General features: G+C 43.4%; 1 protein-coding gene across 3 annotated transcripts in view; it reads right to left on the minus strand.

Moving 5' to 3' along the window:
* Nucleotides 1–19,776: 19,776 nt before the first annotated feature.
* NEDD4 (NEDD4 E3 ubiquitin protein ligase) overlaps nucleotides 19,777–26,176 on the minus strand; it is a 118,680-nt gene continuing 112,280 nt past the window's right edge. For 2 of the 3 annotated variants that reach the window (XM_032417480.1, XM_032417482.1), the window contains 5 exons: nucleotides 24,738–24,797; nucleotides 24,548–24,655; nucleotides 23,840–23,936; nucleotides 21,382–21,454; nucleotides 19,777–20,831 (listed from right to left, as the gene is read on the minus strand). In XM_032417480.1, coding sequence (XP_032273371.1) covers nucleotides 20,729–20,831; nucleotides 21,382–21,454; nucleotides 23,840–23,936; nucleotides 24,548–24,655; nucleotides 24,738–24,797 — 441 coding nt within the window. In that variant the 3' untranslated portion in view covers nucleotides 19,777–20,728. The remainder of the gene's footprint in view (nucleotides 20,832–21,381; nucleotides 21,455–23,839; nucleotides 23,937–24,547; nucleotides 24,656–24,737; nucleotides 24,798–26,176) is intronic. The other variant, XM_032417481.1, reaches the window with a different exon arrangement.

The following is a 26,176-nucleotide window of genomic DNA, read 5'->3' on the forward strand; positions in this document are numbered from 1 at the left end:
AAAATTAGGAATTTGGCTCTATTGGCCTTAAGTCCTTTTCCTGTCCTGCTCACACTGCACAAGACTGATCCTCTTCACAGTAACCCAAGAAGACTCAAAAACCACATTTTCTGGGCCACTCCAGCCTGGCTGCTGCCAGAGATCTGAGGCTGCAAAATTCTATCTGTGACCTCCTACGTGGCAATTAGGCAATTGCCAGCATAAGTGGCCATTTGCGCCCTCCAAGAGCATGCAAATGGCCTATGGTGGGTGCAATTCAACGGCACAGGCTTAGTATCTGCAGTTTTGCTTTTGGGCAAAGGCGAAGTTGGCTTCATCAGAGTTCTCTCTTTACCCCTTTCCGAAATACTGATGACTGTCCAAAGGAAGACAATTTTGACATGCCGGGAACAAGAGTGGAAAATCCTGTCACATTCAGGAAACATCAGCACCATGATTTTAAAAGTCAGTTTAGAAGTAGCTGCTAATGGGAGTCTGCTTCTCCCTCTGACCCTCCTCCCTCTGGTGCTCTCTGTCTCTCATTCTCTCTCTCGCAATTAAATAAATAAAATCTTTAAAAAAAACCAAACAAACAAAAAACAAAAAAAAGGGCGCCTGGGTGGCTCAGTCGGTTAAGCGACTGCCTTCGGCTCAGGTCATGATCCTGGAGTCCCAGGATCGAGTCCCGCATCGGGCTCCCTGCTCAGCGGGGAGTCTGCTTCTCCCTCTGACCCTCCTCCCTCTGGTGCCCTCTGTCTCTCATTCTCTCTCTCGCAATTAAATAAATAAAATCTTTAAAAAAAAAAAAAAAAACCAAACAAACAAAGAAGTAGCTGCTAAGCAGGCGAGTTTTCAGGCTCTTTTTCAAAGCTGAGGGGAGATTAACAAATGGTCAGCCCACATCTCTGCTGGAAACATGAATTAGTGGTGCCACCTCCTGGCAGAGACCACCTCCCTGGTGAAGGCTGGGAGATCGTGGCAGCCATTTTGTTTCGGGCCCCAGAAGGTTCAGAGCTGGAAGAAATCACAGGGTTTGTTCTAGTCCCACGAGAGGAAATCGAGACCTGGAAAAGTGACATAAAATCAGTGGCAGACCTGAGACAGAGGAACTAAATGAACCACATCTGTTGAATCCATCCTAGGGCTGGTCACTGTACAAAGCACACTGCGTACTCACGGTAACTCTGTGAGAAAGATGATATCCTCTCCCATTTTCCAGGTGAGAGAAGTGAGGGCCAGAGAGTCTAAATGACAGCCAATCAATGACCGACCTGCCTACTACCTTTCTGGTACTTCCCAGCTGCCTTTCAGACATCTGGACACCACATGGGACAGATACTAAGCCCGGACTCCAGTGTATCTGGAAGAAGTGCTGCCGCTGAACTACACATACTGTCCTGTGCGCTGGTCCTGGGAACCTGAACGGAAACAGGCCCGTTGTGTGGAGTGGGAGGGGGACACTGGGAGTGGTGGAATGGGATCTCCAGAAGGCAAGTGGTTCCTGAGGAGTCGATCAGTAAATAACACTCATCAGACACCATGTTCTCTCCGTTAGCTTTTCTGTAAGTGTCAGGCCAGCTTCTTATTTGGAAAATAAGGTTCCTGTGTGGAACACAGTAGAAACTAAGCAGATACTTGTTAAATGAATTGTTCCAAAAGGGAATTTGGAGATCATCTCTCCATTCAGTGCCGTAACCCTCCTTCTCTCCCTCTTATTCCTTCCTTCCCCCCCTCTCCCCTCTAGCCTCCTCCACACACAAACTCCTTCCCAGTTCCTTATTCAACTTGAATATCTCCAGGAAACTCAGTATTTTCAATAAGTGTGTATCATTAGAATTATTCCTGTTGAATTCACTTGTCATCCAACAACTGCACTCCCTGATTCATTTTTTTAAGTAATCTCTACCCCCCCACAGGGGCTCGAACTCATGACCCCTGAGATCAAAAGCCACATGCTTTACTGACTGAGCCAGCTAGGCATCCTTCCCTGATCCTATTTTTAACCTCTTGGGCAGCATAGGACCTCTCTAGGTTGTCATCTCTACAACAGTGGTCAGGTTTCCACTGGGCTCTTCCCCTTTAAGTTAAATATCCTTGGTTTGTTTTATGGTTCCCAAAAGGTCCCTCTTCTCTGGTCACATTGTGTCCCCAGAACCCCACCCAGCCTCTGGGAAGATAGCTCCTGAGGAGCAGGACTTCTTTCTCTTATTTAGGCTCAGGAACACCCAGGACCACCATGCCTACCCGTGGACTTGTTACGTGAGAAAAACACACCTATAAAGCCAGCTCTCTGTCGCTCGCAGCTGAACACTTTCCTAACTGATGTTTAAGTACCTGCTTTGTACCTGACTCTGTGCTGGCTGCTTTACTAATGCCATCTCCAATCACGAGGAGAATTCACTAACTGTGCCCCACCCCTGACTCCCGCCGCCTCAGTGTTGTCACCTGTAAAACAAGGGATCTGGACCTGGTCATCTCCCTGGTCCTTTTGGTCTTAGATGTCCACTCCATCGGCATCACCACCAACAGTCCTTAGCGCCTACACTGGGGTCCAAAAACAGTGCTGACATTTTTCGTCAATGATTTACAGTCATAACTGTATTTAATTTGCATAATATTTTCCTTCTGGAAATATTTTTCATAATTGCCCTTTTAGAGGAGAGAAAGAACAGGGTTTTGCAGAATCTGTTCCTGCTGAGTTGGAGAATCCTTAATATTCCAAATCATCTCTTCCCTTCTCCCTGCCTCATCCATTCTTCAGGCCAGTGCAGACACCAGCCTCCATCACCTCAGCTCTGAGAGAGAGAATTGGGAGGAGTGTCAAGGACTGTGGTGCGGACTGTTGCCCGCTGGCCACCAGGCCCCAGGGGGAAGGACGACAAGGAGCATGTTGATTTCTGATGGGCCCAATATGGCGTTGGCCGATAACTAGTGCCAGGACATCACCAGGCCCCTGTGTGTTCACCTGAATGATGGGGGTGGTGACGATCTCTGCTTAGCCTGCCCTGAGGAGTTAATGAGGGTTAGTGAACATTATGAAGAAGCTATATATGTCAGACTCAATTTTAAGATCATGATAGCTATTCTTTCCATATGATGATAATTTTTATGACCAGCATTATTATTGCTTGTCACCATTCAGAATTAATTGATGTGGAATGTTGTCTCTCCCCACATATCTCCTTGCGGCTGGAATGTGCATTTATTTGTGCAATTACTGCATTTATCAGACCAAAGCATATGCAGAGTTTAGAGCATCTAATTACTCTGGTACAAGAAGCATTTACTCTATTCCTAAAGGGGAAAAGCACCTCTGGAGAGTGACAGTTGCCTAGCTATGACTATTAAAGACACCAGCATTCCTGAGTTTTACTTCTCAGTCTCTGAAAACCAACAGAAGGGTTAAAGCTGAAACTCTAATCCTAGCTCAGCATCAGGGCTTGTGGTTGCCACTATGTTCTCGAGTTCCCCTGTGGGTAATGGGGGCCGGAACTGCTCTAGTGGCTGCCACCGCATGGGAATAATCATCAAAAGAGAAAAGAGACAAAAATATTTTAATTGCCTTGTAACCTCTCCTTAGCTGTGAAACAAGGTGGCCTTTACAGCTGCCCCCCAGAGAGACTAAACACTGGGCCAGGACTGTTTTGAATGGAAAGCTATAAAGTCCCAGCCTTTAAAAGGAGTGTTACTCTGTAATCACCGCTGCTATTTATAGAGCTCGCCCTACTCCACAGGCTTAGGGCCGCACAGAGAACACCACTTGGCATCGGCCTTTACCAGCTGAGCTTGCGGAGATTGGGGGTGATGTCCTAGTGGGACCTGCAGTTGGAGGAAGTCTGGGTCCTGTGATATGACAGCCACTCACATGAGGTTCTCAATACAGGGACCAGAGATTGAACCCAGGCTGGAGACTTCCACTGTGCCAAGCCATGCCCGGAAGAAAGTGAGCTGGCCAGCCTCATACACAGATTCCCCCTCTCATACACAGAACTCTTGGAAGCTAGGGTTTGTTCTCTTGGAAAAATACTTAACATTTTTGTTTTTAATTAGCAGTTCTCTCCTAACGAAGTTGAGCATCTCTAGAGTTGTCTCAATTCTAGCATTTCCAGCATCCTCTGGACAGCTGGTTTCCTGTTCAGTCGTCGGCTGGATGACAGGCCTCTCCCAGTCACACAATTTCTTAATCCCTCATTCTTAAACATGAACAGAAATCCAAGGGTCACCAGACAGTTGGTTCAAATTACATGAATGAAAAACCTAAACAAACAGAAAAATTGACTCCAGAGGAAACAAAGGTAATTCAGGGAACAGGCTTTAAAAAAATCTGTAAATAATATCCTCAGAAAAATGTGAGATGATATCATGTCCTTAAAACAAGAACAGAGTGTATTTTAAAAAAAATACAAGAAAGAAGTCTTAGAAATTAATGATTGCTGAGATAGATATTTAACAGAGAGTACAGAAATATACGAAATCTCCCAGAAAGTAAAATAAAACCAATACACAAAGACACAAAAAATAAGACAGACAGACACACACACACACACACTAAATATCAGAGAGAAAAAGAAAAGGCACAGAGACCAACCTAGGAGGTCCAAATTCGTATCTTCTGAGTTTCTGAAAAAAGGACCAAGAATATGGAAGGGAAGAAATAATGAAAAGAAGAATGTAAGAAAAATATCTAATGCTGAATGACATTATAATGTCAATGAGTGACGCTGCAATTAAAATGGCCCACTAAGTGCCTAGTAAATTTAATAGATTCATATATTCATACCTAGATATAACATGAAAGTTCACAATACTGAGACTGAGGAAGAACCTAAATGCTTCAAGGGAGACTAAAACAGAATAGCCACCAAAAACCAAGTATCAGAATGGCAACAGCAAAAGTAAATCCTAGAAGACAGTGGGACAAAGACCTTACAATTCTGAGAGAGAAAGATTATCAACATTTGTGTACCCAGCAAAACTATCATTTGAACATGAGGGTAAAGCTAAGGCATTTTCAGGCAAGTAAGGACTGAAATGATTTAATTTAAAACCTTTCTTATGAATTCACTTTAATATATGCTCTTGAAAACGGAGGGATCAAATTGAGGAAGAAGTAAGACCTAAGAAATACTATAGCCAGTCTAGGAGGGAGGCAAGGGATCCCAGAGATTCCTCGAGCAAATAGTCCCGACCAGAGCAGGAAGCCAGGAATCCCAGAAAAGAGATCCCTGGGGAAAAATGGGAACTTAATAGAATACTTAAGTTATGAAAAGTTTGGAAATAACTGGGAATACGATAAAGATAATTGGTGGAAGAAACAAAAAAGAGAGCTAAGGAGAAATTCCAGGAAAACAGAAAGCTGCACCAAAAAAGGAACGTTAATTATAGTGCATACACTGTGTAAATTAGTATGAACACTATTTACCTGGTCATAACAATACGATTGTTGCTTACTGGTTTTCAGCTGCTGGACTTAACCAATGGGTAGTGCAAGGGAGACTAAATTATGGTTTCAGAACAAAACGTAACCATTATGAATCTTCAAAATGCAAAACTCAAAGTCAGATGAATAGGATTTAAGAGAAAGGAAGGAGAGGAAGCCAGCTGGAAGACAAAGTAGGGGTGCTGAGAGGAAGCCAAGAATATTGTTTATAGTAGATGGAAGAAAAACAGTATCTTTTTTTAAAGTTTTTTTTTGTTTAAGATGTTATTTATGAGAGAGAGAGTGCACAAGCCAGTGCAGGTGGAGGAGCTGAAGGAGAGGGACAAGCAGACTCCGTGCTGAGCTTGGAGCCGGATGCAGGGCTCAATCCCAGGACCCTGGGATCATGACCTGAGCCAAAGGCAGACCCTTAACCGACTGAGCCACCCAGGTGCCCCTAGCCAGTTATTTTATAGACCACCTCTATTTGTGCTTGTCTGATGTCTTCTCATTATTGTAGTGGAGTTATAAGTTTTTGGTGAGAAGGGCACAGTGCCCTTCTCACGGTCTTATATCAGGGCTGCATGCTATCAACACGACTTCTCACTGGTGAGGTTAACCTGAGCAGGGAGCCCAATGTGGGGCTCAATCCCAGGACCCCGAGATCATGACCCGAGCTGAAGGCAGATGCTTAACCGACTGAGCCACCCAGGCATCCCCATCCTGGTTGAGTTTAAATGTTTAATTTTGGGTGGTATGTGAAACATTACCATGGTTCCAAGTCAGAGCTTCACAAAAAGGTTTATTCAGAGAATGTTGCTCCCTCCTCATCCCCACTCCCCCATTCTAATTCCTCCCTTCTCTCAACCCCTTTCGCACTCACCCACCGTAGGGAACTGTATTTCTTAGGGCTGCCATTTTGTAAGTGCCACAAACAAAGTGGCTTAAAATGACAGAAACCTATCATCTCACAGTTCTGGAGGCTGGGAGTCCAAAGTGAAGGGGTCTGCGGGCCCGTATTCCATCTGAATCCTTCCTTGCCACTTCCTAGCTTCCGGTGGTTTGTCGGCAATATTTTTGTTCCTCGGCAGGTAGATCACCCTTACCATGGCCTTCATCCTAACATGGTGCTCTCCCTTTGTGTCTCTTTCCTCACATAGCCATCTTCCTTATAAGGATGCTAGTCCTTACATTGGATTAGAGGCCCACCCTACTTTGGTATGACCACATCTCAACAAATTATATTTGCAACAACCCTATTCCTAAATAAGGTCACATTCTGATGGACTGGAGATAAGGACTTCAACATAGCTTTTGAGGGCTGCGGGGAAAGAGGGCAGGACCACAGTTCAACCCACAACAGTAACCTATCGCTTTAGTTTCTGGTTTATTCTTCCTGTACTTTTTCTGTACAAAGGAAAAAATTACATATATTTTTCTTATATCCCTTCTTTCTTACATTTAGGATAGCATACTATAGATGCTTTTTGCATGTTTATTTTTTAGATTATTTGAGAAAGAGAACATGGGGGAGGGCAAAGGGAGAGGAAGAAGCAGGCTCCTCATTGAGCAGAGAGCCCAATGCGGGACTTGATTCCAGGACCCTGGGATCATGACCTGAGCCAAAGGCAGACGCCCAACTGACTGAGCCACCCAGGTGCCCCATTTCATGTTTTCACTCAACAATATATCCTGGAAATCACTCCATATCAGTTTTATGGAGATCTTCATTCTTTTATAGAGCTTAGTATTCCATTTTACAGATGAACTATAGCCTAATCAGTCCCCTATGAATGAGCATTTCTTTTTCAAATTTTTATTTAAATTCTAGTTAACATACAGTGTAATATTGGTTTCAGGAGAATACAGTGATTCATCACTTACATACAACATCCAGTGCTCATCGTAAATGTCCTCCTTACTACCCCTCACCATCTAGCCTATCCCCCCCACTTCCCTCCATCAACCCTCAGTTTGTTCTCTATAGTTAAGAGCCTCTTATGGTTTGCTTCCCTCTTTTCCCCTTCCCCTACAATTATGTTTTCTTAAATTCCACATACGAGTGAAATCATATGGTATTTTTCTCTGACTTATTTCAATTAACATGACACTCTAGCTCCATCCACGTCGTTGCAAATGGTAAGAGTTCATTCATTTTGTTGACTGAGTAACAGCCCAGTCCCCTATGAATGAGCATTTAGATTTGTAGTTACCAGCAATATTGCAATGGATAACCTTGTGCACCTCTATTTTCACATTGTTGGAAGTATGCCTGCAGGATAGTTTCCTAGGCGTGTTATTGCTGGGTCACTTTGCATATGCAGTTCTGGTAGGTATTGCCTAATTCTCTTTGCAGTTTGCATTCCAACCAGCACCATGTGGGAGTGCCTGTCTCCCCACAGCCCACAGACTGTACTGTAATACTTAGTTGTTCTTGACAATATCGTAAGAAGTGGTTTCTCCGTGTTGTTTAATTTGCATTTCTCTCATTATAAGTGACTCTGAACTTTTTTTCATAAGTTTGAAAAATACCTTCTCCATTTTTTCAATTGTCCTTTGTCCCTTATTTAGCATTTTTATTGAGATGTAATTCATACACCAGAAAAGTCACGCCTTTCATGTATACAATTCAATGGTTTTAATAGAGCCACAGAATTCTGCAACCATCAACCCAATCTAACTTTAGGACATTTTCATCACCCCCAAAACAAACCTTGTATCTATTCCCCATTCTTCTCCACCCCAGGCATCCGCTAACCACTCTCTGACCCTATGGTTTTGCCTAATTTTGACATTTCATATAAATGGAATCACACAATGGTGGTTTTTTGAGACTGCCTTCTTTCACTTAGCATGTTTTCAGGGTTCAGTCATGTTGTAGAATGTATCAATTTTTTTATTGAATACTCCATTATATAAATATATACTGTTTTGTTTATTTGTTAGATGGACATTGGGGCGTTTCCACTTTTTTGGAAATGGTGAATAGCATCATTTATTAAAATGTCCATCTTTGCCCTAGGATTTGAGATGCCACTTTTTTTTTAAGATTTGTGAGAGAGACAGCACAAGCCGGGGGCAGGTGGCAGAGGGAGCAGCAGACTCCCTGCTGAGCAGGACCCCTGACTAGGGGCTCAATCCCAGGACCCTGGGATCATGACCTGAGCCAAAGTCACTTAACTGACTGAGCCACCCAGGCGTCCCTGAGATGCCACCTTTACAAGGTCTACTAAATTTCCCTATGTACTTGGGTGTATATCTGGACTTCATTTTCTATTTCCCTGGTCTGTTGGTCTTAGTGGTACTGCCACCCTTTTTTTTTTTTAAATTTGAGTAATCTCTACACCCAACGTGGGGCTCAAACTCACAGCGCTGAGATCAAGAGCCACAGGCTCTGCTGACCAAGACAGCCAGGCGCCCCCACACTTTTAATTACAGAGGATTTATAGTATATTCTAGTGTCTGGTAGGGCTAGTCATCTCTTGTGCTTTTTCAAGTGTTTTTTGGCTATTTTTGCATTTCTGTTTTTCCATGTGAAGTAAAAAAGCTTTTTGGTATTGCATTCAATTTTAAAATTAACTTAGGAAAAAGGACATCTTTATAATGTTGAGTCATCCTGTACAAGAAGAGGGTGTCTTTCCATTTGTTCAAAAATGCTTTGTCAGGAGTGTTTGTCAGGAGTGTCAAACTTTATTTTAAAATTGCTTTGCAATTACTCGAGGGGCTGTGTTGAGTCCTTAGGAATGTGAGGCCATGCAAAACAGACAGCATATGCCACATTCTACGCAGAAAAAAGACCAGGGTCTTAAGTGCTGATATGACTCACATAGTAAGTGATGTTTTAAAACCCCGTAGCCTGATTGACCAATGCCTTTGATGAAATTTTATCAATGTCAGCTGTAGAGGGATGGTTTGGGCAGCCAGGAAATGCCAGAAATACAGGATTATTTTCTTTCTTGGATCTTCCTCTCAGGGCTCTGTGGGGAGCCAGATTTTTCCCACCTAAACCATAAAATTTCTTGAGAAAGAGAAACAGTGTCTCTCTTGAAGAGGGGGAGGGGAAGGCTGATATAACCAATGAAGTCAATGATCTGAGACACAAAATTTCAGGGTATTGGGGAGGAGAAAAAGAATAAATTTTGTAGCCAGGACAGCAAAACCCCTGTAATGGAATAACCAGGCATTGGATGTATAGCAGAAAGTTTACAAATATACACCCCCTCCTTCTTACTCTCAACACACACACAGAACACCTAGAATGACAGAAAAGAACTGATCAAGACATAGAAAACAAGGTCTGGGGGACAGAACAAAGATCCTGGCCCAGCCACCCTCACCAGAGGATCTTTAGCAAACCCCCTGTGTAAGTGAAGCCAAAGCACCTGGATACGTTCAATTTCTAATTAGTTGTAATGTTTAACTATTTAGAACGTTTTATCCATTACTGATACTTATTTTAAGAATACGGTTTACTACCAGTACCAGTTTGAGAGCCTAAGAAGGTGATAGGAAAAATGCAAATCTGGTTAGTTCCTATCGCCCATTAGCCCCTGGCACAGGGACAGCCAGCCTGCGTCTCCTTTATCTACACCTGCTCTGTCTAGAAGGGAGGAAGGGTACTGGCCCTGTGACTGAGATTCCCGACGTGGGGGTTGTCTCCAAACCTCACCTGTAGGTCAGAGGCAGTGAGATTCAGGTGAGCTCACAGGCCTAGATACAAAGTTCTGAAACTCTATCAAGCCTGGGTCAGGGGACCACCCAAAGAGGCTGACCTCACTCCTAGATCCAAGTCTGCTCCTAATTTACTCTGCGACCAAAGGCAAACCCTTGCTGTGTTTTACCTTTTTGATCTGTCAGATGAGAATCCTGACACCTGCCCTATCCACTCTCCTGGCATTGAATAAAGTGCGACAATAAATAAAAATACATTACAGAGAATTAAAAGTGCCACCTAAATGTAAGGGACTCTAGAATGGTTCAGTGAACTCTATGTTCTAGCAATTTCCAGTGTCCTAATTAGGAAGAGAGGGAACAATTAGATAGCTTTCAAACATTTGTCATGGATTAAAAAATACCCTCTCAGGCTGAGTCACTGCGCTGACCATGGTTGTATGTATGTTAGATTTTTTTTTTAGATTTGTATTTATTTATTTGACAGAGACAGCGAGAGAGGGAACACAAGCAGGGGGAGTGGGAGAGGGAGAAGCAGGCTTCCCTCAGAGCAGGGAGCCTGATGCGGGGCTCGATCCCAGGATCCTGAGATCATGACCTGAGCCGAAGGCAGACGCTTAACGACTGAGCCACACAGGGGCCCGTTAGATCATTTTAAAAGGGCTGGAAAAAAAAAAAAAATCTGTGTTCCACCAGTTGAAGAGATTTCTGAGTCCCCATAACCCGGCAAAGAGACTTGGGAATAAGGCCATCCCCACAGTGCTGGCAGGGGAGGCCAAGAAGATGAAGAAAGAGGTGAGTCAGAGGAAAAAGTTATTGTCGCTCTGGAAAAGATTCTGTAGACTCACATAAGAGTAGTGCCTGGTATATTTAACTAGGGAACCAGTATAATTAAAGAAAACCTCACACTTATGTCTGACCCTTTGGTGTACAAGTTTGTTCTCTGAGTTCATGCCCAGGGATATTATCTTCTGAGGAACTCAATACTTGGGAGTATTTTGCGATGCAGAGATTTGTGAAATACGTCTACACAAAAGTCTCAGGTGAAATCTCAGGCAGATGAAGTAATTGAGTCGTCCACACTGCAGCTAACACCACCCCCATTGCTCACACCAGGAACTCTGCCCCGGCCATTTCTCTCGGTCTGAGATTAATTTCAGGTAAACTGCCCCGGAGAAATGGGTGAGACCGGGGATATGGGCCTTTTAGAACCACAGCGTCTCATTTCAGGGCGCTTTTCCAAACTAGGGGATGTGTCCCTTTTCCCATCAGTGTTGGAACAGGTTGTATTTCAGTCACTTACACGCTACTATGAGTTCATTTGGGGTCAGGAATCTTTTGTCCTTTGTGTTATAATTTCAGTCTTCTAAGTATGGAAGTGGAAGGTCTTATTTGCTATTAAGATCATTTCAGAAATGAGCAAATGGGTGCGCGGGGCTGTCTGGTTGCCCTTGAGCCTCACCACTCCTGCCGGGGAGGCCAGCCCCCAGAGGGAACTAAATTTAGTTAGGTACTTGAGGGTCACTTGGAGTACACGGGTAGAGAGGAGGGGCTTTCATGCCTCTCTCCAGAGCTTGCTGCCTTACCTGCTCCCCCTTCCCGGAGTGGCCAAGGCTTGGTCCAAGCAGCTCTTGCGACAACACCGGCTCCGTTCTTGTCCCTGCTGGGCAGCCTGCTCCCCACCTCCTCCGTGCTCTCCTAGGCTCCTTAGCTCACCTCCAGCCTCCACTTCCTCTCCCCAACACTTCCCCACGGTCTCGGAGCCCACTCTCACGTCCCTCCTCAGGGCTCGCCCCAGAGCCTGTTTTAGTTTCTCCACCCACTTACGCTTCCTCCTGGATTTCTAGAGCTTTCCTCATCGGCGCAATTATCCGCACGTGCGGGGGATGGAGGGCCACAGCTCTAGCCGGCCGGCACCTGGACGCTAACGTGCAGCAGACCGGGCTCGGGGAGCGAGCCAATTGAGGCAGGGTCTCAGGTGGGAGGGAGCAAACTGAGATCTGGCCCGGCACAGGGAAAATTGGGAGTGGGCGCCCCAGTCATCAACAAGCATCAGGCTGCAGGTGTGTGCACACTTGTTCGTGGGGGAGGGGGTGGAGCACTCATCAGCACCCAGGAGAGAAAGCTGTTGGCAATATTTACAGGTCCTGCAATACCTAACAAAGAAGGAAGAAAGATCCGAAAGCTGGGTTTGGGCTAGAAAAACACTACCAATTATGTTGTTTATAGTCTTCCCCCAATCATCCAAATGGAATCATTTGTTCTATTAATTACAAAGTATAATACAATTATCTGACTCGGTATTTGGTAATATGAATCAGCTTTCCTGGTTTGCTGCACACGTAATAAGGTCTCTTCACAGGCTCACAATTTTTTGCTGCTGACCTCCAAATCTCTACCCACTTTCAGACCCACAGCTGCTGACCAGAGGCCCCCTGTGATATCACCATGTGCAAAGTCCACAGTTCTCCAGATTCTATACCTGGAGCGGCATGAGACCCACCCAGTTGGCCCCGTCTGGATGTCAGAGTAGGCGCAGCTAGACTCCTGTCTGCCCTTCTTGCCCCTCTCTGCGCAACAACAGGGACCCATTCAACCTCCCACCGCTCGCCATACCCACGTCTCAACCCTGGGTTCAGATGCTACCATCTCTCTCCTGTGTCACTGGAATGTTCTCTCAACAAGCACCTGCCCCGAAGTCTTGCTACCCCTCCATGGGTAGAACAAAGCCCTCTTAAGTTTATGCCGAATCCTACACCGTTGGCTTGTTGAAGAGCTTCCCTATCATTGACTGGGTAAAGTTGGGATTCCTTAGCCTTTCACAGTCAAACCCCTATTTCTCCAGTCCAATATAATCTCTGCTATTTTACTCATTGGGAGTAACTCATAATTATCTCTGGTGAGTCTCTTGTTTTATTTCACTCTTTGTTTCATGGGCCACACGCACTGCTGAAAATTAGAGGGTTGGTTCCAGTTCAAAGCCTTTGGCTGGACTGAGCGCTCAGCCAGAAGCTCTCCATCTGCGGCCCATTAGCTCTCCAGTCAGCATTTTGTTATTCTCCTCGCACCAGAAAAAACAAACAGATGTCTCTCCCACAGTCTCTGCCTTCCCTGCGATGTCAAAGGAGTTCTTTCCCAGGTGACCCCCTGCGACCCCGTGGAGCTCCCTCATCTGCAGTGGCCTTACTCTCCCAGTTGTCCAGTCTTATTATTGCCACCCCCTAACTTTCTGGCTGTTTCTCTCTGATAAACCACCCCCTTCTCTGTCCCTGTCTTTGTGAGGATCTTCCAAGATCTCAGATGTAGAGCTTCACCCTGGATGCTGGTTTCCAGCGATTCCCATATATTTGCTTCGGCCCACAGCTTCTGTGGCCTTCAGTATGGGACACAACTGAGGACAATGTCAGCCCTAGAAAGCAGTCTTGGGTGTGATGTGGGGATTTAGTCTCCTTCCCCATAATCCGCATCAGATTTCTTCTGAGCCATCCCTAGCAAACATACAATCTAAGTGTGAACACAGTTCCCCTTTCAACCAGACTGCCATTCTTAAGCTCCTAAATATAAAATTTGGAATAGCCACAGAGCAACTGTCTAGAATGTTGCTTTGTTTTCAACATTTAGCTCTCCTGGAGGAGCTTCTTCCAAGTCTCTGGAGTTGCCTGGAGAAAGTAAACTCATTTAGCACCTTACCAGGTGAGCTACTTCTAGCTGCTTCTCAAGCCCCTTATATTGTGTGGCAGCATGACCTAGGCCCATTGCTTCCAGTGCTGTCCAATACAGTGGCAGCAGCTACATATGGCTATTTGAAATGTGTCCGGTCTGGACTGAGATATGCTGTAAGCATAACATATATAGTGCATTCCAAACACTCAGCCCCCCAAGATGAAAAATATTTCACTAGCAATTTTATATTGCTTGCATGCTGAAATGATAATATTCTCTCTCTCTCTCTATGTATATATAGGGTTAAATACAATATATTATTATAATTAAACTCACTTATCTCTTTTTACTTTTTAAAATGTGCTACTAGAAAATTTAAATTTTTCTACTGGATAGTGCTGGACGAGGCCTTGGCTCTGGGTGAGGTCTTAAATGTCTTAACATACCTTCCAAAGACTTGTAGTATGTGCTGCATGTTCCCTTTTTTCCTGCCCAGGCAGTGCTCAAATTAGTAATTAGAGGTCTTGATGATAAATCCCAAATTCCAATTCACATTGTTCCCAGATGGCAAGGGGGCAGGTATGTAAATTGAGTCCCTGGGGCAACCCCAGATATTCAGAGTCCTCCTAGTGACTGAGTTCATAGAGCTTTCTTTCTTTGTTCCTCGAACTTTTTTTGAAGTAGAAGACAAAGATAAAACATTGTTGAATTCCTCCTAGCTTAAAATCACACAACAACACGCATTCACAAGTATTACGCCATTACATTAAGCAGCAATATTATGAAAGCAAACCCAGTTGGCTGCTACCCATTCATCCCTGAGAAGTTGGGCATCCCTTTGGAGGGTCAAACAAACTAGTTCACAGTCATCGAGTCTGGAAGAATATTTATGCTACACTTGGGCTAAGGCCCAGTGACTGAGTATTAACAAAGTCATTAATCTGGACTGTATTTTCAAGTCTAGCATCAGTGAAAATCCTGTTTGTTTAAACTGGGATTATCCTTAGCTCACTGTGCTCATCACCTCTCTTTAATTTGATAGAATATGCCTGAGTTTCTCATTTATAAAATACACGTGTTAAAGAAAAACAACTCTCAGGAAAGCATGGGGTTTGCCTTCATAACAATCGGTTATTTTTCGTAGGAGAATGTAAGTCAGAACCTCAATGATGAATTAAGCATACTCATGGTTAGCTTCCCGAGAGGAAAAAACTCTGCTCCTCCGCACAGGACCTCTTGGTTACCAGGGTGTCTGCAGATGCCCTTAACCTTCTCCCCAGAGACCAAAGGCCCCCCAGTGATCAGGAACTCTGGACTGTGAACAGCTTTCTTCCTTTCTCAGCTCCATGCTGGCTCAGACCTACCTCATCATCCTGAACATGATTTTACTGAGAATACCAACCCTTCAAGCAAATAAAAGAGAGCAGCTATGATTTTTTTATTTCCCTTTATGTAATAAGGAGGCTCCTAAGGATGAGCTGAATCTAATTTCAGGCCAATCCAACCTTGATGCCACTGAATAAAAAAGGAAACCAGTGGCTCGCCCGAGAACACTGATTTGTGAATTTCCAGCTGCCGAAGTTGAATCTTACCGGTAGATATTAGCATCAGTTCAGCTATCTGGCACTTCATCGACAGTGAATGGAAAACTGAACTGTGCACTCTAAAATTAGATATATTTCAGTGTTTTTCAAGTTGTATCTCCACAAGCCTTTGCTATTCTTTACCTTTACCTTGTATGGGAGGCAGAATTTCCAGTAATAGCCCCCAACAGTTAAGTGTCCAATCCCTGCAACGTGAAGGTCAGATCTCCCTCCTTGATTGTTATGCCTATGGCACAGTTAGCCTTCAAAGGGGACATTATCCAGGTGGGCTTCATCACTTCAAGTGAGCCTTGAAAAGTAGAGAACTTTCTCCACCTGGTGGCAGAAGGGGACATCGGGGAGATTCCAGGCTTGAGGATTCCACACACCACTGCTGGCTTGAAGATGGAGGTGGCATCTAGAAGTTAAGAGTGGCCCCCAGCTGACAGCCAGGGAGAAAATGGGGACCTCAGACCCACAGCCACAAGGAATTGGATACTGTCAACAACCTGAGGGATCGTGGGAGGCGTATAAGAACCAAGCTGGCTGGCACCTTGATTTGGGCCTTGGGAGATCCTAAGCAGAGAACCCTGCTGAGCCAATGTGGACTTCCTGACCTACTGGATTGAGATAATGAATGGGTGTTGATTTTAGCTGCTAAGTGTGTGGTCACTTATTTCGCCACAATAGGAAACTAGACAAGCATGGTAATTTGTTTGTTGGATCCCATAGCTTTCCTGATTTTGTTGTGGTTCATAATCCACTGAGTTGACAAGCTGTGTAGCCTCAAGTGAATTCCTTGTCCTTCTTGAGCCTATAAAACCTGCCTCACTGAGTTTTTATGAAGATTAAATGGGATCCACGTAAAGTGTTTACTGCAGCCCCCAGTGTTCAGCAGGATCTCAGTCAAGCTCCCTCTCCGCTGTGTATTTATATAGTTCCCCGTGTCCCCCTCCATACAGAGCTTCCTGCATGTTGTCGCACAGAGCCAGGGACCCTGTAGGTGCTCAGAACATGTGGGCTGGGTTGTATACAGAAACAGTATTCATCAGATCATCATATTCATCAAGTATTTGTTTTGGGAAACGCACATATTAAATAGATGTATACAAGATAGGCTGTCCTCAAGCTGCCCAAAAGTCTGTAGGAGGGAATTATGCAAACAAAGCATTGCAACACCGTGCTATTCATGGTATTCATGCTGGGGCCGCAGCACCTTTCCTCTGGTCTAAGAGAGACTCTCAGGTGCCCACGAGGGGTGAAGGATGCTGGGAGAGCAGGAGTGGAAGAGGCTGCAATCAGCAGGGGCTGGACAGAGGCCTGGTTTGGAGCGAGCACAGGGTGCCTGGGTGGGCTGGGAGGGAAGGTGGGAGGGCAACCTGCATGTCATGCCAGTGGGCTGGGCTTCAGGCTTCGGGTCCCGGGGAGCTTTCAGAAGTTCTTCGGCAGAGCAACCTGATTGGATTTATGTACTAGAAACAGTGGTGTGGGATGGAGGGCCCGCACAGGATGGATCGCAGATGAAGAGACTGGAAGAACCCAACAGGCAGCTAATTTAGTGCTACTCTTTAACTTCCAAGAAAAATACGCACAAATCTACTGGAGCCCTTTATCCATAGTGCGGCCCTGAGATTCGAACATTTAGTTTAATGTCCTTTGTAAGAGGAATGTGTCTGCCCCTGGTGGCCTGCAAAGCAAAGGCTTCCTGTACAGGGAGGCGTGGTGTGGGCTCATTTCTGCAGAGCTGGTTAGCCCTGAAGGGGCAAAAGTGGAGCGGGAGGTGGCCTGACTCCCAAGGATTAAAAGCTATGGTCTGGATTTTTAGCACAAAAGGGGCTGGAACCTTCCAGGGGCTGGCTTGAATTAGTTTGGGATTCCCTTCTAACTGGGAAACTTCCAGGTGCATAGAGGAAGGAGGAAAAGATACTTACTTCTGAATTAGTGCTTGGAACTCCTCCTTTCATAGAAATAAGTTTATAAATAATGGCTTGGTTACAAGCTGGCTTCTCCACAGAGCGACAGCCTGTCTGAAATCCAGTCCATTTGTAACTTTGTTATTATATTCTCTTCTGGATCTTTCACTAACTACCAGACTTTTGGAATATGACCTGTTTGTAAAGCAGAGATTATCTGGGATTATGAATTTATAATCATGCCAATTCATCAGACACACATTCAAGATGGTCTTGTGAATTCCATATGTGGCTGCAAAGGACCAGACCAGAAGCTATCTCCCAGAATACTGGCTTGGAAACATTTCTATTTGAAAATGAATCACAGTGGGGTGCCTGGGTGCCACAGTCAGTTAAGCGACTGACACTTGGCTTCAGCTCAAGTCATGATCTTGGGGTTGTGAGATTGAACCCCACATCTGGCTCTGCGCAGTCTCTTTCCTTCTCTCCCTGCCCCACCCTGCCCCCATGCTCTCTCTCTCTCTAAAATAAACTTAAAAAAGAGAGAACCTTTAAAAAATAAAAATAAAAATGAATCAGTTTTTGTTTTTCTTAGAATAGAACTTTATTTGTGGCATCAAGATTTTTAAAAATGATTTTATACTTTAAAGTATGCAATAAATTTGATACATTAATCTTGATATATATTCACCATATGAGAAGATTTTTAAGAACAATGTCAAATGGTTTATAATCAAAACAAATTGTGTTTAACTTGATAATTATGTAGAATAATTTCAGCATTATAAATAAAAAATGAAAACAAATACCACTTAAATTTGAGTTAGGATGAAATGCATTTGTTTTACAATTTTATGTCTATTTTAAAGTTCGTTTGATTACAGAGAAAATACAGGCTAAAATTATGTGCTCATAATTTCTAGAAAAATAGAACGTCCTTGCTTTATGAAAATGACCCTATTTACTCTCCTGCTGTAGAGTGCATTTGAGACCCTTTTTTATCTGGGATGAGAGGCTGTGTGGCTTGATACAGGTTCCTTCCAGACCCCAGCCCACACCTCGAGACGAAGGGGATGATGGTCTGTGGCTGGGAGCTGTGGGAGTGTCTGGTCTCATTAACACCTTGTTTTATCTGAGTCACAGGATCATCCAAGTGAGTATCAGGGAAAGCAAGCTTTGTATTTTCTTTAGCTCTGATCTGCTCTGATATTTCACAGAAATGATACTTAAACATATGTGGTAAGATCCTGTTTCAACAAAAATAGTTTTCACATTAAGTTCTCTAAAATGAGGACATTTCAAAATGCATTGGCCCATATTAATATTACTTTGCTGATGTGGAGAAAATTAATTCTGATGGTATATATAAACATAAACACACACACACACACACACACACACACATATATTCAATATCAGAGATGTTCCTACTTCTTTGTCTATTAGCAGACATTTTATTTTTAAATGAAGAGATTCTTCTTTGGGAGTGTAGCTTGTGTGCATACCTGATTTGACAGAATCTGATGGTCAGCACAAAGCACAAAGCATCTTCTGATTGTATCATACTTTACAAAGCGGCTCTCTGGAGCTTATAACAAGCTTCCCTGACAACGAGTGTGGGCGTGATTGTTCTCATCTGGCAGATGAAAGAACAGGAGCCCAGAGAGGTTAAGTAAATTGCTTCAGTTTCAACAGTTGGTAAGTGATAAAACTAGTACTACATCTGGTGGCCTTGCCCGAATGCTGGGGTGAAGATGAAACACAGGGTGCACTCATCTGTCCATTACTTTCCCTCAGCCCCGCTGGAGATGTGGTGTTTGGAAAGTGGTTTTGCTGCTGTCCCATTTGAGATCTTAAGCAGGTGCCGATCGGTACCCATGGTGCTGCACCCCACAAACTCTAACCAATAGCCAGCTGCACTTCTTACAACTCTCCGAGTATACGTATGTATTTAAGAAGATTCATAACATATATTTACAATTATTCCTAAATCGCCAAGACATCATATTGAGAAACAGGTTTAACTTTTTGCAAGAGCATTTTCTATGTCATCATTCGAATATACGCATGAAACATATAAATACAAGTCTTGGCAAACTTTATCCGTGCAGGTGCACGGAGCACTTTCCCTTTTGCCTCTTTCTGCTCACCCCTACTTTTGATTGTTCACAAATTCATTTACATGTCCGTAAATTCCTGGAGGTGAGGCCTGAGCTAGATTTCTTTGAAGCTGACGGGTCTTACTCCAGGGCCTTCCGCAGGGCTAGGCACACAGCAGGCATTCAGCACACATTTGTTGAATGCATGCGCGTGATTTGTATGTACTTCAATTTGGTTAAAGTAGGATTCTGCTTGTAGCATTTTTCTTAAAGAGTTTTGGATTTATAGTGAAACATCATTTTCATAGTAAACAGTATTTTTTAAAAAGTGTAAGAAATACAGCAATAAATTTAATACAAATTACGCATTATAACTATTCTTTGGTTATTTTTAACAAATTATTTTTTTTTTGACTAAAGAGAGATACTAAAAATATAAAAATGCAACCACAGAAATTAGCTTAATCTGTAAACATAATAAACATGTTCTGTAAACATATTTACTACATAATTGGGCAAGTGTAAAGAATGACTAGTAAAGGCAAGTACTATACATTTAACTTAGTTCTTCAAGACATATTTAGAAATACTGCTCTGCGGAGCTTTAGTGTAATGTCTGAAGAAGGAATTCTTTTACCTTAAACAGGAAGGAGTGCTGACTATGCCAGTGAACCAGAAGGATATACAGGCAAGACGAAGGTGTTAATACTTTTCATGCTTTGCGAATCTGAATTCGCTTCATGTCTTATAAACCACCTCGTTTAGTAAAGCTACATATTAACAAAAGCCAAATACTTTTAAAATGAAGAAGTAAACAATTTTTTTTTTTGCAAGTGAGTCAGTGGACTAAAAAGATAGGTAACACACTTTCCAAGGTTTTTTCCAAAAATCTGGGCAGTAAGGTGCAGTAAGCAGGTCTACAGAATAATAATCGCTGTAGGCAGCATGAAGTATATTGTAGTTTAATCAATATTAAAGTATTCTTTTCCAAATTTCAGTTTTCCTTCTCAAAAAGCATCCAACTTTTCACACATGACACTTATCACAAATATTTCACAGTTATAATTTTCAGTAGTTTAAGGAAGAACTGCCTGGCAAATACTGTAAAAGAGGTAAATGTTAAGGACACAACTCACTATTTCAGGCACGTGGGATTTAAATCCTAGAGTGGGAACTCTAAAGATGGAAAGAAACAGCTGTGTCAATGCAACATATTGTTGTAAAAGTGAATGAAATAATGGTAAGGTTGTCAAACTGTTTCTTCTAATGCTTTTATATGATTTTTCTCCACTATCTGGAAAGAAACAAAGGCCAAGTTTTAGTAGTTCCCTGGAAAATTTTAAGTCAAGATTTTGCTTATACAAAAGTGGCGGTGAAACACTCTAGATTGTTATTTGGAATCTAATCGACGCCATCAAAGCCCTGAGTGTTCTCAATTGCCATCTGAAGTTTATCCCATAATTCTTCAAATGATTCATAGGGCGGCAAGTCCAAGCGGTTAAAGCTGAAAGAACAGAGAGGACCTGGTTAGATCAGACACTGACAAAGCAAGTGCCACGGTGCCCAACAGGACCGCTGCTACTCGTGATGTGTTCCACCCACAACACTAGAAGACATTATATCACCGGAGAGAAGGAAGGTAACAGCACTGGGCGCTAGGCATGGACTCATCCCACGACTTCTTGGTGGGGTCCTCTCACTCCCATCATGACCTCCAAATGCCTGGGGTCCTCTGTTATTTTAACCTCCAAGAGGGAATGTTCTAGCTTCTCTTGGGATGGCCCATCATTCATGCGATGGAGGGCAACACATGGTCAACGGCTGAGATGAGCCTCTCCACTGTTCAGCTACCCAGACTTCGAGCCCAGGCCTGGCTGGCAAAGATGCACCTGTTCCTGTGTTGCTGTTCCTGCCCTCCCCCTGCCCTGCCCTCCCGCCCCCCGTAGCTGCCACTGACACAGCACAGAGCGGGCTACACCTTCTGTACCTAGACTCTGTTAGAGGAGCTTCACTCTCTGAAAACTTGTTCTCTCAATGTTGAAAAAACTGCTTACCATGTGTGGGCTCGTGGCAGCTTTTCCGGGGTACCCCACTGTTCAACTGTAAATGACTGTGGTCCATTTGAGCCTGTAAGGAAGAAGAGTTGCTGGGGTCTCATCTATCCTTTATAGGAATCCCTAGAATTTCACAACTCGTTATTTCCAATGTAGAATTAAACGTCCAGAGAAGGAGTTTCTTTGAACTCCAAAGAAATGAAGGCTGTCCTGTCCTTGATGGCTTCATTGTCCAGCCACAAGATGAAGATCCCTCTCCATCGGCTCCTCTCACTGCCTAATTGGATTTCTTTTAGTCCAAAAGAGTCTCACTCCGCCTCTAGGGCGGCAGGTCTGACGGAACTTTTGAAATGTTTCCTAGCCCCGCGCTTCCCTAGGACCATCTCCTTCATCGGTACACAGAGAAAATGAGGAATTTCTTTCTTTCTTCAGTCCCACCAAAAACAGCTTTAATTTTTCTCTGATTATCTAATCTCACTGCAAGAAAATTAAAGCAATAGAGAGAAATATAATGAATAGTATAAAAATTGTCTCAAAGTCCACTATTAAATCTGAGTAAACATTCTTTTGTGAATCATTTTGCACATGTGCGTATACATATGGAATTTTGTGTGCAGGTGATCATGTTATCCATGCTACATTTTTCTTTTATTATGGACACTTTCAGAAGCTCTTTTTTTCCTCTGGAGTTTTCACTTAGCTCTTCCTTCCCCCAATTCTCAACATCCTCCAACCACCCAGGTAATTGGTGCTGACAACCCCATGTAGAACCTTCCATACTTTGCCCCGAGTCTTATAATCATAGCTAGTTATGTGTGGGAGTGTAACTGCCAGGAGCAGCACTAAATATACTGGATATTCTTGATAGTACAGTTTTATCAAAAAACATCGCTTTTCACACATCACATATCATAATTATGTTCACAGTTAAAATTTCAGTATCTTTGTCATTGTTTCCCGTACATGGGATCAAATATATTTCCCTGCCTCTTGATTCTCTCACCTAAATGACCCATTGTGAAAACTTCCTCTAAGTCAACCAATACTGTATTATAATATTAACATTTTGAAGCAACTTCTTCTTTTTGAAAATGCATATGAATTTGAATTATATTCTAATACTTCCAACTCTGGCTCCATGTGTGGGATATTTCCCCCAAATTCCAAACAATTCACACACTCAGTGGATGGCTGTAGGCCTGGACTGCACAGAAGAGGGATGTGGAGCTAGACATGGAAAGGGGTGTTTGGCCGGCCTTGCTCTTTCCCCACCGTAACTGGCTAAAATACAGGAGAAGCAAAAGGAAGGGGGAAGTCACGGGAAACCACTGAAAAGACAAAGGCAAAGAAATCCAATTAGGCAAGAAGGGGTGCAGGGGTTAGCGCAGAGCTCCTGTCTTGTTCTTCTCACTGTGCACGGTGACTCTAGGTGGGATGGCAGATGCTTTACAGGTTCTGCAAAATATGCATGAAGCTTAAGGAGCCCAGGTTTGCCGAGGAGACCGACGGGGCTAGCGATCCCATCAGACAGCAACAGCTTTCTCTGTGCGCAAGAAATCCAGCTCAGCAACGACTGAGGCGGAAGTCATGACTTGTCGTTCCCAGAACAATTCTAAACTTCGTTGTTGCTCTGCGTGGGGCTCCCACCTTAGCTATACCTTCCCTGAAAGATTTGTTCTTCATAGTATCTTTAAAAGCAAGTAAATGTCATTCCAATACATAGATATCAACTGATTTGAGTTGATTTACATCAGAAACAGCAGGTTTCTTGTTCTGTTTTGTTTTTTTTACAAAAAACACCTCTAGTGCTATGAGATATATCCACTGGAAAATAGTTTGCTAGGATATGCAGAATTCCACTTTATAGAAAACTGCATTAATAGTAACTATTCTGAATATTGGAAGACATGTGCAGTCTTATCACCAGTCCTGCACATCCCACACACACACACCACACACACATGCACACACGTATATACAGAGAGTCCATGATCAAATAAGTTTTGGAACCCCCTCTTTTTTTTCATAGTAAAGGTTCCGAATGAGTCCCAAAGAAATCTACTCACTTTTTAGTCCAGTATTTGCCCCAAATGTATTCCACTATGGAACTCTTTGTTTTCTGCTGTACACTTACTAACATTCTGTGGGACGTTACAGGTTGCCCTAAACCATCACCCTATAGACAATGCTTTTTCTGTGATGGGATATGTAGTGGGAATCAAATTTAAAACTCAAGAATGGAAAGGAACTCGAGCCATTTCATGTCTTTGGTATCCGATTAGAAGGTGTATATATATTCTGGCCTACTTCTGTGTATCAAATCCAATCATTTAAAAATCTTAATTCTTTTTTTATTAAGCTCAGCTTTTGTATAAATGATAGAAGCTTGACAACTAATCGTCAATGAAAAAGACAAGTGGCATCACTCCATTTTTAAATGATGTGTGAAAACCCTTACCATATAGTTCAGCAAATCCATTCATGGGCACTCGAGAGGTGCCAGTGACAAACTGAAGTAATCTTATTCTTTTTTCTGAATCCATCATTAGAACAGCCTGAATAAGAGAAAAACAGCATTTAGGAATATCACTGGGAAAAAAGTAAAAAAAGTAACAGCACTATCCTGAAAAATATGTTATCAGAATTTAGTTACAGTATTTGATCAGTTATTACATTTACATGTGTTTCTGGGTGGCTTACAAAGTTCCTGGAAACTTCATTTCTGAGGCTACATGGTAACTCTCTAGAATGAGATCATAGCCTAATAAAGTGACAAAAATATCTTCTTGGATGTGACTCATGGCTTTTTAAAAATTTATATTTACAGATATTATTGAGTGACATACACATTTCTTGATTAGATGGAAAGTCACATTTAAGGAGCCATGCAGGAGTCCCAGGGAACACCCAGCAGGTTATTACAAGTTCTCTTGAACAGTTTCCATGTTGGTAAGGGACTAAGTGCCCACTGCTGTTGTTCCTGCCATTTACTACATTCTGAACACTGACTTATCTATAAATATGTATGGAGGATGGAGCCATACCCAGAAGGTAGATGGATACAGTACACTGTTACTTTTTCTTATCTCTATGTAATCCACTAGTATGGTTAAGTATGATTGAATCTGTTGAAAAGGAATTTACGGAAACAGAAGCTTTCAATTACCTTCCAAAACCACTGTATGACTTGATGATTCACACCGTAGCCATTCTTATACTTTGTGTGTTCTCTCCAGTCATTCACATCGACATCTCCCAATCCACACATAAGAAGCTACGTGATAAGAAATGTCAAACTGTAGACAAGAAAAATAATGGGCACAAAAATCCTGTTTCACAATAAGAATATTTCTTACCTCTAGTTCATTTTCGTCAAAAATTTTGATGAGATCCTGTGGTATTAGTTCAAAAAATCCCTAGTGGAAAGAATGTATTTTAAAACCTGGTTAGCAGAGTCCATCGACAGCCCTACACGTCAGCCTCTGGATTGCTGTGGGAGAAATCCCACCTGCACATAGATTCCTGCCACCACACAGTCACGGGTTCTTAAGTCAACGGAGGTTTCAATATCGGCAAGAACATGGATGTGTCCACAGTCTGTTCTCTCTCATTGATTCCTCAAAACGGCCATTTTGAAACCTCCCCGCATTTCCCCAACTGCTTCCTCCTCCTCCGTGTCATCCCTCCTTTACAGCAGATAACTTTTATTTGAGAGAGAAAACAGAGGTGATGATGGAATTCCCTCAACCTTCTGCCTGCCCGGGTACCAGCCGACGCTGACAGCCATCATGGCCGCCTGCCCCCTTTCTCTCTGGGCTTCATCTGCTTCCCCAAGGGGCTCATCTCACCGAACCTCCTTCTCATTATTAGCTCACTCTTTCAGCATTTACATTTGTTTAAGCCTATCTAACTTACAAACAAAACAAAAAAGCAAACCCGTCTTTCTTCTCTTTACCGCCAAGTCATTATACCTGACCGAACCCACGCCGGACCATCTCTGCCTCCACCCGCTGCCCTCTGCCCTCCGTGCCCCTGCTGCCCTCAAGACAGCTTTGCGGCGAACTCTGACCAACGCTTTCTAGTTAGGTATCTTATCTGACTTCTCTGCACTATGAGATTGTTGAAAACACCGCTGTTCTGGAAATTTCGTCTGCTGTCGATGGTTTCTCTCGTGTCTCTGTCTGCATTTGCTAATTTCCTCGACGTCTCCCTTGCTACCGTCTATTCCTTCCAGGTTGGTGCTCCCACATCCCCACCGTGGGCATCCACTTTCCCTGTTCTTACTGTTCTTTCCAATTTCCCATCTTACCGAGTCCACAGCTCCAGTACACATAGGCAGATGATCCCCAAATCCATGCTGCTCCCCCACACAGATCTCTATCCTTTAAAGCACCCTGAGCTACAGTTCTCCCTTGTGAATCCCATTCAGATACACACACCAGTGGTCTTCCCACCACCACCACCTTCGTTCCTGCCCTGATCTTCTCTCACCCGGATCGCTGTAGCACCTTCCCGCCCAGCCCTGCTGCTAGTCTTGTCTATCTCTAACTTGCTACATACCACTTCCAGAATGATCTGACTAAAATGTAAATTGAATCCTGTTGTTTTATAGCCACCTTCCTTCCCCTCACTGGACTTCCGCAAAAACCCCAAATTCCCTCTGTTTCCAGTTTAGCAAACAGGCCTTTCTTAATCTGGTTCTGCTCAACTCTTCAGCTCAGTTTGACCTCCTGCCTCATCTTATCCAGTGTATGAACTGCTAGCATGTTGGACATGTGCACAGTCTGTCTTATGG

The sequence above is a fragment of the Phoca vitulina genome, unplaced genomic scaffold, assembly GCF_004348235.1.
Source record: "Phoca vitulina isolate PV1807 unplaced genomic scaffold, GSC_HSeal_1.0 scaffold20, whole genome shotgun sequence".
Classification (NCBI taxonomy): domain Eukaryota; kingdom Metazoa; phylum Chordata; class Mammalia; order Carnivora; family Phocidae; genus Phoca; species Phoca vitulina.